Raw genomic sequence first — 19,046 nt, forward strand, 5'->3', positions numbered from 1 at the left:
CTGGAGATCTGCCTATTGCTTTGGGTTTCACTCAGATCAATTTGTTTTAGAGGCTGAATTGACCAGCTGATGAGCAATGTTCAGTCATTCCGACTGTAATGAGTTTCAGGGAGCCTGATGCATAATCAAATCTACTGTAGTCATCAACAAACAATTAGTTTTAAGCTTTTTGTCAAGGGTATGAAACCAGAGGAAGTTTTAGTGAATGTTGAGCATTGCTTGTTATTGAGGTAAGTAATACTATTCATCTGTTTGAGCCTGACTTCATGCTTCATTTCTTTGAGCTAACTAGGCTGTGCTGAATTACTTGGTTGTAAATATTTAAGGCAAAGACAGCGAGTGCAACATTTCTCTGTAAATAAATCATGGGGATATGTAAAAATGTCTAGCAATGTTTCATCAGACTTTTCCAAGAATACAATTGCTCAGGAAGGTTTTTAATGATGCACACTTCATGACATCTTGAAACACCATTGGATATCAACAACACATTGTAGCTGTATTATTGACTATTGTGTTGTCTGTCTTTCAGCTCTTTTAAATTGCTCTTTTAAATTACCTTGTTCAGTAAGCACTCTGGCAGAATCCCACTGCTACTGTATCTCTGTAGTATTTTAGTGTTTACCATTTAGCTTTTATCTAAAGTGACTTGCATTGCAGTGAGTGCATACATTGTTCAGTGTATATGGTCCCAGCAGGAATTAAACCCACAACCTATGCATTGTTAGCGCCATGCTCTACCAACTGAGCCACAGAGGACCACCTCTGTAGCAAGGCTACAACCACTAACCTAGAAGAGGATGGAAATGGACCAGATACAGACCTACATACCCATCTGGGAAGAGGAACAACAGTTTGGCTCTGTGTGTGGCCTCTAATATCTGTCAAACGGTTGGTTGACCCAGGATGAAATACTGCCAAAACATTCTTACATCTAAATTGAAGGCTAGCCTAATATGGATGTCTTCTGAGTGTAGCCAAGGTCTTCCGGTTCAGCAGCTAGGCTAGCTACAGTAAGTCTGCAGCGTATTATTGTTCAACAGTGGCAATTAGGAGAGATTCTCAGTAATAAACACATAAGGCTGGAGACTAATCAGCAGTTAATGTGTGACGTTAATGCCAGGGTGACTCATATATCGCACAGCGTCGGGACAGCCTAATTAAACTAGCTCCCTGAGTTGGAAATGACAATTTAATTTCCCTTTGGCTGATAAGAACTGTAATTCTACAGTTAAAAAACAACACCTCGGCTGTCACTCCACAGAGATCAGAGAGGTAACCGAATGACCCTTCATGAAATGCTTTTGCGGTACCTTTAAATCAACTGGCTAACACTCACTGAGGACAGGCTGTAAAAATGATAATGTGCAAATAAACGATTGATTCGGGACATTTCCCTGTTCCAATGAAACTATAAAACTACTACTGTTAAGAGTATTACTGTACATGAATCCCAGAAATGTTTATACAATTATAGTTGTAAGTAAGGTTGCATTTAACATTATGATTGTTAAGTCCTAATATCTAATTTTTCTGCTGCACACAAGTGGTTCCAAGAGGGCAAGTACAGTAAAGTACAGTAAAAGGTGGCTGCAGTGAAGAAGTCCCATTTTGATACCTCAGCCACACCTTCCCTGACATTCTGCATCATCTCAGTTTCTCCCTCTGTCCCCCAGCAACAGTCAAAAGCGGTGGATAGGCTCCACCGATAGGCTGTTCATCTCAATCACAGGTGTGGAACAGCCAGTCACATTGGAGGTACGAGAGGAAATTGTTTTTCCTTACAAACTACCATGTACGCACAACCAGACTATCACACAAACTTGAACGAAAACATTCTTTGGTGAACTATGTATGGTCTCTGACATATCTGCCAACTTCTGTTTTTATTTGGATTGTCACTTTTCAATACCCACCTCTCCATTTTAAGGGGTTGAGAACTCACAGTAGAGAGAATGAAAGCATCATGTGTCATGTCTTGTCATGCCTGCTGTCGACTAGTCTCTTCTCAGATCTGAACAAACCCCTGATGACCATGGAAAGATGCAAGTGTGACAGAGAGAGAGAGACATGAAAGAGACAGAGAGGAAGTTACGGGAGAACAGAGAAATAGAACAAGAAGTTATATGCAAACCTGTGTTTCAAATTTGCCATTTTATAAATAAAAAGCATCATCTAAGTTGAGTAATCTGTGAACAGCATTTCAATTCCAGACTACTGATACACCGCAAGACAAACTTCCTCAAAACAACAGCCACATGATAGTCTGTGCATGGTGATGGGTTAGTCAACAATGACAATGACAATGACAATTTCTGGGCATGTTTAAAACACAGCGATGGACCAAAACTCCAGAGTCACGGTGGTGTAGCTATTTAGATAGCTGATGCTATGTTGCTCAACAGAATGATAAAAAATGAAATGTCATTGCTACAGGTGCTATTTCATTACTACTGTGTATACGCATGCACAGACACTGCCTTTGTGAAAATACCTAGACTGGAGAGCGATGTGCCATTGCCCTGTCTGGCTGAAGGACCCTTAACACTAACTTGGAGAGAGGTGGCCATTGATTGCCTCTAAATTGAGTGCAAATTAGTCTGCTGTCTCAAGAGCAGTCTGTGTGTCCGAGCAGGGCCCTGCCTCAATTCGGCTGTCTGTCTGAGGGGTTGAGACAGCTTAGGAAAAGTTGTCGTGGTACCTTCTCACTACAATTGGGAGCCAGTGGCTGCATAGTTTACAACAACAGAGTTGAGGTCAATACTATTTCACGTGAAATTCAATCAAGATCATCATTATCCATGCTAATATTTAGATGAATTGACAGAGTGAAATTCATTTTAAATTGGTCTAACGGAATACAGTCAAACATCTGTTAAGCCATTGTAGGAGACACATTTCTTTAGCATCAAGCCTCAACGCTACTAAAACGTCAAGTTTGATTGAAATGCTTGAGAGCACTGAGTAATGAACGGCGTATCAGCTGTGACAAACACAGACGAACCAAGCACCTTTCTATAAGCACATTGTACCAGAATCACTCCTCCCTCCTTGTCTAAAAACGTCTCTCTGACGTGTCGCTGTCTTTTCATCTCCTCGATATCACACATCGCTGCCTGGGAGAGAGACAGGCTCTGATTCCCCACAGGCCGACAGGGGTTTGAAAGGCTCTCTTCAGCTTCTGAAGAAAGACTCCTCTCCACTCCTGTCAGGGCTGTTTCTCACAGGCTACGGACTGAGAACTGAGAACACGGGCCATAGTAGTTACATCGATGCTTAAGGCTAGCACACAGGGTCTCACTCAGGAGAGGCTGGTGGAGGCAGAAACGGAGGACAGGCTCATTGTAACATGGAATGGATTACACACGGGTTTGATACCGTTCCACATTCCATCCCTTAGTCAATTCCATGCATTACAATGAGCCTGTCCTCTGATTTCTACCTCCACCAGCCTCCCCTGGCACTAATACCTCATTTTTCTGTATTAGATGGCAGAGGAATGGAATCACTATGAAATGAAGATAGATAAAGCTCTCCCTCAGTGCCTCTGGATGCCTGCTGCCTCTCTGTTTTTCCATTAGCTCTGTTATATGAGCGTATATGAGATATCTGCCTTGTAGGAGTGCAGGAAATACATACATTAAAACACAGGGGAGCCAAGTTACCCCCCAAAGGGCTAAATGGAGCACAGAAATGCATTTGCGGGTAACAAATCACCCCAAAACAAGGCCTGAGGGGGCGCTTCGATTCCGACCCTCGACCTATCTTGCATGTCATCCCTCCTCTCTCTCCCATCCTTCCTGTCAATCTCTACTGCCTCTATCCCAATATCTATCTATCTATCCTAAAAACATATTTAAAAAAAACAAAAAAAACAAGGCCCTGAAGGCCTGAACCCTTCATAATGGATGCCACACTGTAGCCATTGATGAAGAAGAAGGTAGCCCCCCACTACCTCTCTCTGTACAGTTCCTCTACTGTTAATAAAACTATTACAAATAATTTAAAAAGTAATCTTACCTTCCTTCTTCTAGCATTGTGACTGCCAATGGCAGTCACAATGCGTTGTAAGTCGCTTTGGATAAAAGCGTCTGCTAAATGTCAAAAAAGGTGTAAAGAGAGGTCATTTCTGTCCAGGGAGGCCAGGCTGTGGTCCATGTGCTGATACGAAGAAAGACAATGCTCTGTTGTCTTCTCGGCCTCTTCTCACAAACACACCACATGGTCACACGATCCTTGGGTAAAAAGGCAGGAAATGAGGCCTGCTTCATCTTGGAGTGGGTGCTACACAGTGGTTTTGGGCGTCTAGAAAAGCGCTATATATACCTAATCGATTATTCATATCATTAGTATGGGGAACTTGATGGAAATAGAGATCCTGATTGATTAATATGGAATAGAATTACAGTTGTCAGATCAGTTATAGGTTACTCGATCAAGCCCTCTTGTCCCTGTCCCAAGAAGGATTTGTTTTGTGTCATTTTGTCACATTGTGTCATGCTGGTGCCATTCCCATGCTGAGCACATAGTAAAGTCGATGACCTCAGGATGGGCACCCACAGCCGATATGATAAGACAGAGAATACAGGGGAGCTGGGTGAGGTCATTCGATTGGCTGTCTCTCATTCGATTGACTTTTTCACTGCTTGTAGCTAAGCTTAAAACTGTGGACCAGGCTTTTTCGGCTCCTCAGAGACCTTCCCCACTCCCTGCTGTATGCTGTAACACTCCCTTATGTGCACATTGCATTCAGTAGCCGAAAGACTCCGATAACCTGATCTTATCTTTTGACTTCACACCTGAACCCAACAATTCCTAACAAGATATAGAGAGAAAGAGGATTTTGTTTTTTATACAACAGTGTGACAGTGTGTATCTGTGCAAGGGTGTTTTAGCGAGCTACATTTGTCCTCTGGAGTGGGATTTGGCCTGGGGGAATACGTCATGCCAGTCCTGATATGGGGATAATGATGCAATGGCTGTGGGGGTGAAAGGTGGGAATGGTAGCAGGGTTTAACATGACAGGTTTGGGAGTGAGAGAGTAACAGGCTATCGGCCTCGGCTGAGATATCTGGGCTGTCTGAAGTGGGTGTGAAATTCTGCACCTTCTCATCGAATACGTGGGTCATCACAAGCATGCTATAAAGGTCCTTGCCAACACACACACATGCTGACGCACACACACGCACACACACGCACACACACACACACACACACACACACACACACACACACACACACACACACACACACACACATGCAGAGACACACATGCAGACGCACACACCCACACACACACACACACACACACACACACACACACACACACACACACACACACACACACACACACACACACACACACACACACCACCCTCCTTTGTGTCAGATATCTTCAGTCACACCATGCACTCTCATTTCTCCTTCCAGCTGCGAGGCCTATAAACCAAAGCTAGCTGAGATAAATTAGGAGATGTGTGTGTAGATGATCTTATACAGTGCGGGAGCAATATATCATTGTTAGCATGGGAGCACTGCAGGAGGACCGCTAATCCACTTAAATAAATATGTACAGTGTATTCGTGCCTCTCAGACACTCATATCTTTCTTTCCCTGCAATACAGGCAGATGGTTCGGGACCATAGGACTCATTATGTTTTTATAGGAGAAAGTAACTCCTTCACCAAACATGGAGCTCTAAGCGACAGTGACTAATGGCATTGTTGTAGCCTCGCTGCTCTTTCTGCTGATAGGAGCAGCATTACCGGGCCCGGCTGGGAGGCAGCACGGCTCGTAAAACCTAATTGGCCAGCACAAATGAGACGCCACATCGCAGTGGTAAACGCGGCGCAACACTCAAGACTGCATCCACTCAGGAGGACGCAAGGTCCGTAGTCCTGATGTTGAAGGGTAGAGGATAGTGATCTCCTTGACAACTGTGGCTGAAAGCTCCTTGTGGCGCAGAAGGCGAAGGTGGAGTAGGCACATGCTGTTATCGGAGGGCTAGACTGGAGGGCTGGTTGAGATACTGGAGCCTGACCTACTCAGCAGCTGTCTGTAGCGGTGACGTAAGAGAGGGGATGTTGCACAACCTGTGTGTGAGTGCACCTGGGCCTTGACCAAATGTACAGAACACAGAGTAGCTCATCTCATCTCACGCTTAGGTGATCGCTGGTCATACACATGCATTAGCACTCGGGTGAAACACACACAGACACACACACTCACACACACACAGACACACACACTCACATACACACACACACACCCACACACACACACACACACCCACACACACACACACACACACACACACACACACACACACACACACACACACACACACACACACACACACACGTGCGCACATGCATCCGTGTGATAGTGGCGCTGACACATGAGTGAACATTAACTTTTGTGCAGCAGTGAGTGTTGTTGTTTTGACAAATAAATCTGTTTAAACTCTGATTGTAACGTATCATTGAGAAGCTATTCTGAGTGTTATGGGGAGATTAGCATTGGTTGGCAGAGTGAGAGGTTATAAAAGGTAATAATTTGGTGCTTTTAGAGAAGCCTTTTAAGCGGGTGGGTCACTGTAACATACATGTTTGCCCTCAGCAACTGTCTGGTCGGATTAGTCCCATTTGTAGTGGGATTTTTTCCGTAATCCCATGAGAAGTGTCTGGCAGGGTGTGGTATCGTGAGTACTTATGCGTGGTGCAAATGCTTTTATCTGGCCATTCCTCTGACTCTACCCCCCCCCCCCCCCCCACAACACCACAACCCCCCACCCCCCACCCCAACCTGTCTCTCTGTTTCCATTAGGGAGCCCTATTGAGTCTCCCATTGAGGTTGAACTTGAGGTTTGTTCCACATAAGAAGACTGAGAAGATGGTTGATTCTGTTTGTGAGACTCAGGGGTCAGACGGGTGAACAGACACTTCCCAATCCTAATCCCCCTATCAATCTCAACATCCCCCTGGACTAGGGCCAAAGGCACGCATCCAGAAAATCCCAGTTTAAGCCCTCAAGCCTATAATGCAAAAAAATTGGAGCTCACCATCTCAGCTCTCTCGGTGACCACTAGCTCTACTGTACTGTATAGCTCCACATAAGTAGAGGCCTAAGTGGAGATGGTTGAATAATGATATGTACTATAGGGCTTAAAGAATGACCTGACCTGACCTGACCTTTGCTGTGTGTGTGTAATTCCCTGACTATCAAAAAGGTCCTGGACCAAAACATAACAATTGCTTTACTAGTATTAAACTACCTTGACCCCATTTGTTTTAACACAGCCTCTATGAGCTGGTCCTAATTGTTCCAAGAAGCACTGCAGAGATTAGTTGCTCTGTGCAGCCAGTTAGTGTGTCTTAGTGTGTTTAAGGTTAACCCTAACCCTAACCCTAACCCTAACCCTAAAATGACTATTAATAAGTGTGACATTTATGTGACCTTATTTCATAACCACAATTGACATAATATATTACAAAATTAAAACACCAGCACATCACATGATAGGTCCAACATACGTATGCTGAGGTAGGGAAAGCAGTATCATTAAATAAGGAAAGAAGGTTCCTTTGTGTTCTAGTGTGTTCATTTGATTTAGATTCTAGAATCAGAAGGGGGAAGAGAGTCACAAGTCCGGAGCCCAGAGCAGCAGCATGGAGGATGTTCCAGTGGTGAGATGACTAATCGCTTTGATCTCACAGCCAGAGAGGAACACCACCAGTCACACTCAATGGTGGACAAACAGTTCCAAAATCAACCAACCACACATAATCTGCTGCATGAGTATGACTGGATTTGTTGCGCACATTGTGTCCTTTGGCCGTGAAAGAGGACAAGGGGAAATGCGTAAATGTTACATATGGTGAGAGAGCGCCAAGCTTCCTGTCCGTGAGTCATGAGTCAAGAGTCATCTTCGCAATGAGGTGTCAGCTCACATGCCATACAGCATAGCCTACAGCTACATACAGTAGCATGCACATCTTAAATAAGTCAGTCTACTCATTCACATAGTTTACAACACATCATACTCATTCCACATAGCATACAACATAGCATACAACATAGCATACAACATAGCATACAACATAGCATACAACTACATAGCATATAACATAGCATACAACACATCATCCTCACTCACGTTAGCATACAACACATCATCCTCACTCACGTTAGCATACAACACATCATCCTCACTCACGTTAGCATACAACAACATAGCACACTCACTCATATAGCAGACAAGTCTGTCCACTTACTCACAATGCATAAAAAACAGGAATCAGGAGTAAAACCAGGAGTCTTAGATTGTTGAGCTAACTGGATTAGCATACCTTGCTTGATTAACACATAGCTATAGGTTGACTTACTATGCTCATTGTGAGCTGTAACAATACAGGACAATTGTGACCAAGGTAGCCATTCATGGAATGTGGATAAGGAGACTGTTGTGTGTGTTTGTAATTCCCTGACTATCAAAAAGCTGTATTTCAGCAAAGTTGGATGAGACGCACGTGAAGCGGTGTATGAACAATCTCAGCAATGTACACCATCCACCACTGAGATACTGTGCTTGTGTTCTCACTAATGTAGAAGCCAGAAGCCCAGGCATTGAACACACGACAGCTACCCTTAGGGAGAAACAGTACCAGTCTATCTGCCCACATCCCGATCATCCAGACAAATGTAATAAAGATTGATTAAAAACAATGTTTCAGTCAACGGACCGTCAGGCTCCACAGTCACACACGCACGCACGCACGCACGCACGCACGCACGCACGCACGCACGCACAGCACCTGAGAGGCACATGTCTACTTTAATTCTGAAATGACTCTGTTTCCCAACCTCTATTACAGGGCGACCATGTCCTGATAATAAAACTAGAAAAATGGTCAGGGATACACACACACACACACACACACACACACACATACCCACACACACACGCACTCTGACTAGACTTGTCAGTGAGCCCACTGGATCAGGTCTTGGCCTTGGTTCAGAGTGCAGCCGAGCCCAGCTGGTGAAGCGGTGTTGAGTTTCTATTGAGCTGGCTCGGGGCTTGACATTAATGCAGTGTCTTTGACCATGACTCACACTGCATCTGTCTCTCTCTCTCTTCTCCTCTCTCTGTCTCTGCCTTTCCCTTTCTCTCTCTCTCCCTTTCTTTTTTTCTCTCTCTCTCTCCCTCTCTCTTTCTCTCTCTGAGGCTGAGAGAAGCAGTCCACTCCGATGACAGCCAAAGACAAGAGACAGGTGAGATTCATTAGCTCTAAAGTCAGTCATATAGGGTCCATTTTCAATGGATTCTTGGAGTCGTAGATCACTGCTTCAGTGAGTGTTTTAATGAATGTTCTGTAGCTGACAGTGAATTTGTTTAGAGGTGGAGAAAGCACAATTACAGAGGAGAAAACAAAACAAAAACAAACTGAAAATGGATTCCATTTTGAACCTGCATGCCTTGTTGTCCATCACTCCCACCCCGCTGCTTGACATTTCCCAACAAAAATAGGTTACAGCAAAGAAAAGCAAATGAATAAATTATAATGTTTTCCACCGTGGAACAGACGGCAAGATGAATGAGCAACGCAGGAGAGAATGTTTTTCTTCGCTGTTTTTTTCACAGATGATACATGGCCTCCAGACTCCAGTATGTCATTCTCTGAGATAAGAGAGATTGTAATATTCACAAGGTTCAGCAGAGCCCTCAGATGGAACGTGAGACTAGACCCTGCCTGCTGTTGTGGCATTTCCACCCTTTTTCCACCCTGCGCCACATTCAGCTGCCCCCAACCCCTTCCCTCCTTAAACTTAATTCATGCCGCTGACAACTTATTACAGTGTCGACAGAAATGACATCTAGTCGACACTTTTGAGGGTTGCCACGGGGTGTTTCGCACCTCCTGAACCTTCTTGTGTCGCTGACACCATAAACCGCCTTTGGCGAGGCAAGTTTTTTGTCGGACGACAATATGTTGATCGACACATATTAAAAATCATAAAACAGCCTTGCTCGTGGTAAAGCCCCCGTGGTAAAGCTTCGTCCTCCACTGTCGCCTTCCTCTCAGAGCCCAAAACACTGTGTGACTTATGACTTCATGCACAATTACAATTGTAGCTACAATGCCGCAATTACAATGTGTAACTACATGTTCTGCTAACCATGACATTTTAATTATCTCCATGGTTCTAAGTTCTAAGAACATTCAGTGTTTCCGTAGCTGCTCAGAATGTCATTCCGATTTGGAATGACAAGTAGTAGTCTTGATTAGTATTAGATATGCATAAGTTGTTTTCCACTACAAGGAACACAGTATGGTAATATCATCATGCCATAGGAAAGGTAGTACTCCAGAGACCTGGTTATTTTTCTAGAGATGGCGAGACATTCCTTCCCCTGACTCTCTGCTCTCTAAAAGAACATCTGAGGCAGGCTGCACTCTGGCTTAAGTGAACTGATTACATTTGAAGTTGATTGAAAATGGAGGTGGAGGTGGAAGAGAAGGAGGTGGAGAGATGAGGTACACTGCACAGAGGCTTGTGGTTTGTGAAAGCCAGCTCATGTTTCATTTAAAACCCAGGGAGAGAGGGCTGTGCAGTAGGTGTAGGAAACACAACACCGGGCTGGGGTAGGTCTGTTGAAGGGGTACTACTGTGTGCCTCATAAGTGGCGTCAAATCACATTATGCACTCTTGACATTGTAGAAGAGTGATGCTTCTTTCTCAGACTTGACACACATAGATGAACATTTGGCCCATCCAGCTACGTTCCGTTTCTGCACCGGCGAGAGAATGCCTGGTCATGAAGGTGTCATGATGAGAACTGGATAAGTAATAAACAGAATCAATGTGTGTTTATTTTTATACCATGTGTGCTTGTCTCCAGACTGTAGCTAACTGGGTTAAAACAAACCAATTACTGCTCTGAGAGATGGCTAGGAGGAGGGCTCGGCTGTGAGAGATGGTTGGGGGGAGGGCTCGGCTGTTTTCTTTGCCAAATGAGCTCTCTTCATGTTCTTAGGGGGGTAATTTGGACCACCCATAACAGCCGTCAGATGGGCTCTGCTGCACTGCAAGTGCATCTCTCTCTCTCGTTCTCTCTCTCTCTCTCTCTCTCTCTCGCTCTCTCTCTATTTCTCTCTCTCCCTCTCCCTCTCCCTCTCCCTCTCCCTCCCTCCCTTTCTCTCTCTCTCGTTCTCTCTCTCTCTCTCTCCCTCCCTCCCTGGCACCTCATATAACATCAAATGGGACCTGGCAGTCCTAGCTGAGGGGCAGATTGATCGAGCAGCAGCCCATTTGTCACCAGCCCAATCCTACGACAATCCTAAAAGGCCTGTAGGCTATCTTAAATCAGCTTGTTGAGAGGCGACCCTCTCGGAATATTGATCAGCTTCGCCATGGTCTCTCAGCAAGCTGAATACAAATACACCACATCAAAACCTGTTATGTTTGGCCTCAGCACAATGGAAGATTATGTGTGATGTTGCTAATGAGCTAATATCTATTCCATTACTGTTGTGTGCGTGTGTCTGAGTGTGTCTCAGAGTTGTATAATGAACAGGGGACACAAAGACGTAGGCGTTAGAGTAATTAATCAGTTACATACATGACATCACTACACGATCTCACACACATGTGGCAACATGGACACACTGCCAAATGTGGTTAAATGTAGGTCAATCATTTGTCTGACATCCAACACATTCCTTTCACATTCACAGTGCACGTTTGCCTCATTTACATGTAAATAAAAAACAAACAATTGCAAATGTCGCACTGGAAGGTGCAACAGTAGAATATCAATGAAGCTGCCGTCTCTCCAGATCATAAACAGTGACATTTAGACTATCAAGCTATGAGTTAGGCTAAATACCAGGCTATTAGTCCTCCATGGCTACATTATGTATGATGTTAAATTACCATACAACTAGTGGCACAATGGTACATGTATGTACACTCACTGACACTTTATTAGGAACACTATACTAATACTGGGTAGGGTCTCCCTTTGCTCTCAAAACAGCCTCAATTCTTCGTGGCATTGATTCTACACAATGTTGGAAACATTCCTTTGAGATTCTGGTCCATGATGACATGATTGCATCACGCAATTCCTGTAGATTTTTCAGGTGCACTTTCAAGCTGTGAATCTCCCGTTCTACCACATCCCAAAGGTGTTCTATTGGATTCAGATCCGGTGACTGGGAAGGCCACTGAAGAACACTGAACTCATTGTCATGTTCATGAAACCATTTTGAGACAACTTTTGCTTTGTGACGTGGTGCATTATCATGCTGGAAGAAGCCATTAGAAGATGGGTAAATTGTGGCCATGAAGGGATGCACATGGTCAGCAACAATACTCAAATAGGCTGTGGCACTCAAGTGATGATTGATTGGTATTAACGGGCCCAAAGTGTGCCAAGAAAACATTCCTCACACCATTACACCACCTCCACCACGAAAAGGTGTACAGGTAAAGTGCTCGGTGAGTGTATGCATCTGCTCTAAACAGCAGGATTTAGAGAGAACATAACATGTCTTAAAACAGTAAGTCCCCAAACAAAGGCTTGACAGATCTCTGTCTTTGTGGATGGACACAATCACTGTCAAGACACAGTTACTATCACTTTCATTCCCGTAGTTTTTGTCTTCAGATTATATCCGCTACCAGCTCTCAGAAGCCTTGTGTTGTTGTTGTGATGCACTATATTCCTACCGGCCTTGTGATGTGTCAGAAACAGAATGTTCAGGGTGTTCTATCAAGGTGTTCTGAGCTTCAGAGGACAGGATGGACAGAATTCCATCTCACCGTCGACTTTTTTTCTCCAAACTGGTTCTGGCTTTCAAATAAACTCCTCTGTGCCGTTGAGTTTGCAAACACTTACTGTATGAACCAGTTAAAATAAACACACTCTTTTCACACATTATGCAACCACCACTCTTTGAAATCAAACGTGAGTTGATGTGAAAGGAAACCACAGTTTTAGTCAGAGCAACATCTGTTCACAACTCTTCAGTTTCAGAGTGAGGTTAATACGACTGCAATGAAAAACACTTTAAGAGGTGGGAGCCAGTCTCACACCTGAAAGGGTACAAAAGACATCCTCCTGAGACCCATTCTAAAAGGTTACATGACGACATCGCTGCCATTCACAAAAGAGTCATTTAAAAGTCAACCCTGCGACTGAATGTGATTCGCCACAGAGGCAGACAACCCTTGACTTTTTCCAGACCACTCCAGAGAACAACATGATACTGTAGGTATGAGGGCTGCTGTGGGGGTCAAGGACCCTTAGGTCCCATTTACACACATATCGGTATAACGAGATCTCCGCATATGCGCCATATACGTATATGGGAAAAGTAAATACTATATCTGATATACACTCACCGAACACTTTATTAGGAACACCTGTACACCTTCTCATGGTGGAGGTGGTGTAATGGAGTGGGGAATGTTTTCTTGGCACACTTTGGGCCCGTTAATACCAATCAATCATCGCTTGAATGCCATAGCCTATTTGAGTATTTTTACTGACCATGTGCATCCCTTTATGGCCACAATTTACCCATCTTCTAATGGCTACTTCCAGCATGATAATGCATCATGTCACAAAGCAAAAGTCGTCTCAAACTGGTTTCATGAACATGACAATGAGTTCAGTGTTCTACAGTGGCCTTCCCAGTCACCGAATCTAAATCCAATAGAACACCTTTGGGATGTGGTAATACAGGAGATTCACAGCTTGAAAATGCACCTGAAAAATCTGAATTGCATGATGCAATCATGTCATCATGGACCAGAATCTTGGACCAAAAGGAATCTTTCCAACATCTTGTGGAATCAATGCCACAAAGATTTGAGGCTATTTTGAGAGCAAATGGAGGCCCTACCCAGTATTAGTATAGTGTTCCTAATAAAGGGAGGCCCTACCCAGTATTAGTATAGTGTTCCTAATAAAGGGAGGCCCTACCCAGTATTAGTATAGTGTTCCTAATAAAGGGAGGCCCTACCCAGTATTAGTATAGTGTTCCTAATAAAGGGAGGCCCTACCCAGTATTAGTATAGTGTTCCTAATAAAGAGATCAGTGAGTGTATGTCGCATGTCAATGTTCAGTGTAAATGGGCCCTTAGAGAGGGACCAACATTCAGAACATTAGAATGCAGTGGTGGTTTTGAACCTAAACCAGGATAACCTCAAAGTCCCTATACAGACAGGCCTTTATTGTCACACCTTTCATTGTCTCTCTTTCTCTACCTTCCTCCCTTCATCACTCTCTCTCGCTCTCGCTCTCCCTCCATCCTCCCCTCCCTCCATCACTGCTGACTGGTTGACAGGAAAGAGTAGTCTTCCTTCACTTATTCATGGCCTAACTCAGCGTCTCCCCCCTCCTGAGGCAACGGCCCTACGGCAGACTTCACAGACAAAGGAAAACACTCTCTCTCTCTCTCTCTTTCTTTCTCGCTCTCTCTCTCTCTCTCTCTCTCTCTCTCTCTCTCTCTCTCGCTCACCCAGTGGTAGAGACACTGCAAGGAACACAGGGAAATGAACTCTATGTGGAAATCAGCTCTTTGCCAAATTAATTGCATTTCAGTTAATATTGACCATGAGAGTTCATCTTAGAGGGTTATATTCGATACCAAAGAATATATCTGGATGTTAATATTTAAAGTAACATTCCTAGCATCAATGCCTTCATCTGGTGAACAACAACACAGATGTCCCATCGTCTCTAGGTGTGAACAGCTTCTCTGCCTTGGCTTGCCTGTCTATCCCCTGGTCCCCATGCACACCAAAGTGGCGAGGACAGAATATCAATTACATTGGTCGATAGCAAACTAACAGTTGCCTACTCACATTCAGAGTATGTGTCGGGATTCCACCCAGTCACTGCATCCACAGAGGGGTTTAGAGGTAAAGCAGCTGAACCTGTGCTAATGCATGTCTCCACTCAAAAACCTGTCAGCGCTAAAACTTTTCTTCCACACCAGGTTGTTTTCTACAAAAGTCTAAACGCCAGAACACACAAAGGAGAATGAGTCATCATGAACTGGACCTTTTTCTTTCTTTTCTTGTTTCACTTGACAGGCCAAGCGATGGCAGCAAAGAGCTTCTTTTTTTTTTTTTTTTTTTTTTCTCAGTAAAAATAAAAGCTTTGTTTGTATGGTTTGTTTGCCACTCTTTTCCAGTACTGCAGTGGAGTTTAAAGTGATTCTCTGGTCATCTGTTTGGCTGATTAAAGCCTGTTTGATTAAACTGGCTGACGGTCAATTTCTCTTACGGTTGTTTTTACAGTGCCTGATTTTTGGGAGTCTGTTCTAAATAAAAATGCTTCAGATGATTGTCCAAGAGTTGTTGTTTGATGTAAAATGATCTCTTTTATCTTTGTTTTACCATTGGCCTCGACTTCAAATGGAATCCAGCAGATTTCTAATTTCCCACAGGAACACACATAATAAACACCCATATCTTTGAGGCTACTCGTACCACAAGGGCTATTAAGAGAAGCACTGCACTCTGGCCTGAGGTAACAGCAGATCCATGATCACCAATAAACATCCAGAACCACAGAACCAGAACCACAGACACTCAGGACATATCGACAGTGACAACACACAGTAGCAGGGCATTACTCACTGAAGGCTGCCACTGCCAGGATGAGTGTCACCACGATGGATATCCAAGACACCCACAGAGCCTTCTTACGGTAGCTCTGGGCCTCATGGGGCTTCAGCCGCATGCTGCTCTCCAGCAGACCTGGAAGAGAGAAGAGAAGGTGATAAAAAAAAACCTGGGTTATCATCGGCTGCCGTGTCTCCCTGAAGAAGAGAGGGAGAGGCAGAGGGAGAATGCGTCACACTACAGTGGCTAATTAGCAGTCCTCTTAAACCACAAAGGAGTTGTGTCTTTCCTTCCCCAGCCAAGAAAGGCACTGGTCTGGTGAAGATTTAATTGACCGGGCAATGCAGGGGGCGGGGGGGGGGGGGGGGGGTAAAGGGTAAGGCATGAATGAAACACTGCAAGGTACAAAACCGCCTCGCTTAATTTGGTTGATTAAGTAGTGCTTCAGGGCACAGCAGGGTTCATTAATTGGTTGTTGTTGTGTCTGCTAAGGTTGAATTAAGTGTGTTGCTTTGGGAGCCAGGTGCTGACAGGTGGTGGTGAGTGTGAGTGTGAGTGTGAGTGTGAGTGTGAGTGTGAGTGTGATCGCCCAGCCATGAGAGCATTCTCCTCAGAGAGAGAGAGAGAGAGAGAGGCCCTGCGTCCCAGTTCTCCACCCTTTTCCCTGAAGTGTACACTCATTTACTCCGCTACATGGATTTAAAGGCATAGCATCGGTTTAACCATGGGCTCTTATAACAATCCTAGATGTTTTAAATCCTTGTGAGGGAAAAGGGTGAAGAATCGGGACGCAATTGGGAGGGACTTACAGCAGAAGGAGTAGTGTAGTTCATAGCTGATTCTGGGGACATTTCTCAATTGTTGGTCCTGGGGTTCTGGGATTGCGTCTATCTCCATTGCAGTGCCGGATTGTGGGAATGAGCACTGAGGCTCCAAGCTATTCATACAAACTGAGTGGCAATTGTAAAGTTGCGTCATCATGACATCACGGGTATATAAGAATACCCCCTTTTCACACTATGTTCTAATCCTAAACCCCTGGAAGGCCAGTTGGACTTCTCTCCGAATTCAAAAGCACGAGGGGTCTCGCTCAGAGGAAATCCCTAAGGGGATAATCAAGGGGAAATATCCCACCCCACTCACTACTCATCCCAGGTCAGATGATCACTTGTTGAGCGCTGCCCTGAAATCAGCGTGTCTCGCTGGGTTACCCAGCGTAGGTTCTCTAGAAAGGAATATCAAAAGAAAATCACATGACCCAAGTGTCCACAGGGGTGAAATTCAAGTGGAGTCATTCAAGGGTGGAAGTAGATGCAAATCCCTCCATTATCACTAATTATAGGTCAGCTTTGAGGAGAGGGGTCAGTGATACAGGAGGTCACATGCGCCATTCAGTCAGTCTAAATAATATGTCTGTGTGTGTGTGTGTGTGTGTGTGTGTGTGTGTGTGGCTGTAGAGGAAGTGAGGGAACAGGGAAGAATGCTGCCTCGCTCAACTCACATGATCCATGTCTAGGATCAGCAGTGAAAGCGTGTGCCCACATGCCCCCCCCCTCTACACCCCCCACCACCACCACCACCACCACCACCCCCACCCAGTCACCCATCCACCCACACATGACATGACAAACTGCCATAATGCTGATTTTAAATGAAACAAAATAAATTATACGTGTGAATTCACACTTTCCCTTTCTCAGAACTAAGCAGACGACCATAGATGACTCATAGCAATACATCCCTTTTGATGAAGTATACTTTGTGTGAATTGACTAGATTTTCCCCACTGCACCTTGACTCAGAGTTGTCAGTAATATTCAAGCTGCTCAAATCTGTATTATTGCCCATTCTACACCCCTAATGAGTAGGTGATTTATTTCCCATGGGACTGTGTGATATCTATCACAATCTGTCTAATGTAAAGTTAATTGTTCCTCTGAATACACCCAGAAATGTATCACTTTTCAAACAGCAACAGCTCCAACAGAATCTCAATTCGTTCTGACATTCAAATCCTCTCAAAAGAATCCTTCCATAAGCCTGTGGTCAATTGAAAACTCTCATAAATTATTCAACACAGTGAGTTGATTGCATGGGGTGATTCCAGGTAAATGATGGGGATTTGAAACCTCAGCATAAAGCTATCAGTTATGGGTAAAATGGCACAGTTATGGACACAGAAATGAATCTCCATCTTACACTATCTACACTAACCTACTGTACATGGACAGCCTTAGCTAACAATCTGTGACATCAAAGCAGATAGCCCTCTGCCCCTACCTCTGAAACTATTCCTTCAGCATTCACCAGCATATTCAAATGACTTCAGGGATTTTCGAAAGGCCACAGAGTCTTTTATGTAAATAGAACGTGTAGAGGAGGGGGTGGTGGAGAGAAAGGGAGAAGGTAGCGGGTGTTCTGTTTTAATGCAGACCGTTCAAAAACATTTCTTCCTTGATGTTGTTGTCGTCCACCCCCCCCCCCCCCCCCCCTCATCTACCACCGGGTATGTCTCAGATTCATCTCTATGGTTAACGAGCTTCATTATATCTCCTCAGCAGACTCTGGGCCTCATTAAGATGTGTTTGGCCAGAGATACCTGAGACTGCTCCTATAGCTAGCCACCCTCTTCAGGTACGTTCTCATTAGAACTGGCTCTGGCCACCATTAGACCCATCAATCATAATATAACACACACACACCAGACACACAGACACGCACGCACACGCACACAGACACACACACAGACGCACACACATGCACACACACACACACACACATGCACACACACACACACACACACACACACACACACATACACGCACAGAGACACACACACACACACACACACACACACACACACACACACACACACACACACACACACAGACTACAGACTGTCCAGTATGTGAATATAGGGGTTATGAAAGCTAAGGCCTTGTGTCCATGTTGGAATGTTTTGTTTATGATAGGGGATAACAGAGGGATTATAATACAAGTTGTGGGAGAGATATTGGTGTCAGTGGTTGTAAGCTCAGAACCTACATCTAATGATTACTCATATTGCATGTAACCACAAAGTAATATGCATGTTTTCTTCACCACTAGTCTAGGTGGGCTTTTTGAGCTTCAAGAGGATTTGGATTTTGACCACATGCCTCTCTTGGACAGGGACTTAAAATTCCAAAACAGGTATTTACAATATGGGGATATTGTGTGTGTTTGTGTGTGTGTGTGTGTGTGTGTGTGTGTGTGTGTGTGTGTGTGTGTGTGTGTGTGTGTGTGTGTGTGTGTGTGTGTGTGTGTGTGTGTGTGTGTGTGTGTTGCCTCTGTACGCTTGCTATTTGGAGAGAAAATACAAATGTTTTATCGATGTTAGGCCGGTTAGTCAATTCGCAAAGTA

General features: G+C 44.4%; 1 protein-coding gene across 1 annotated transcript in view; it reads right to left on the reverse strand.

The window, feature by feature from the left end:
* The window catches only part of tmem163a (transmembrane protein 163a), a gene marked incomplete at both ends in the record, with an annotated part of 41,296 nt that overhangs the window by 21,937 nt on the left and 313 nt on the right, over positions 1–19,046 (reverse strand). The window contains one exon of the mRNA XM_083681508.1: positions 15,659–15,778. Coding sequence (XP_083537634.1) covers positions 15,659–15,778 — 120 coding nt within the window. The remainder of the gene's footprint in view (positions 1–15,658; positions 15,779–19,046) is intronic.

The sequence above is a fragment of the Argentina silus genome (assembly GCF_951799395.1).
Source record: "Argentina silus genome assembly, chromosome: 12".
In the NCBI taxonomy this organism is placed as follows: Eukaryota; Metazoa; Chordata; class Actinopteri; order Argentiniformes; family Argentinidae; genus Argentina; species Argentina silus.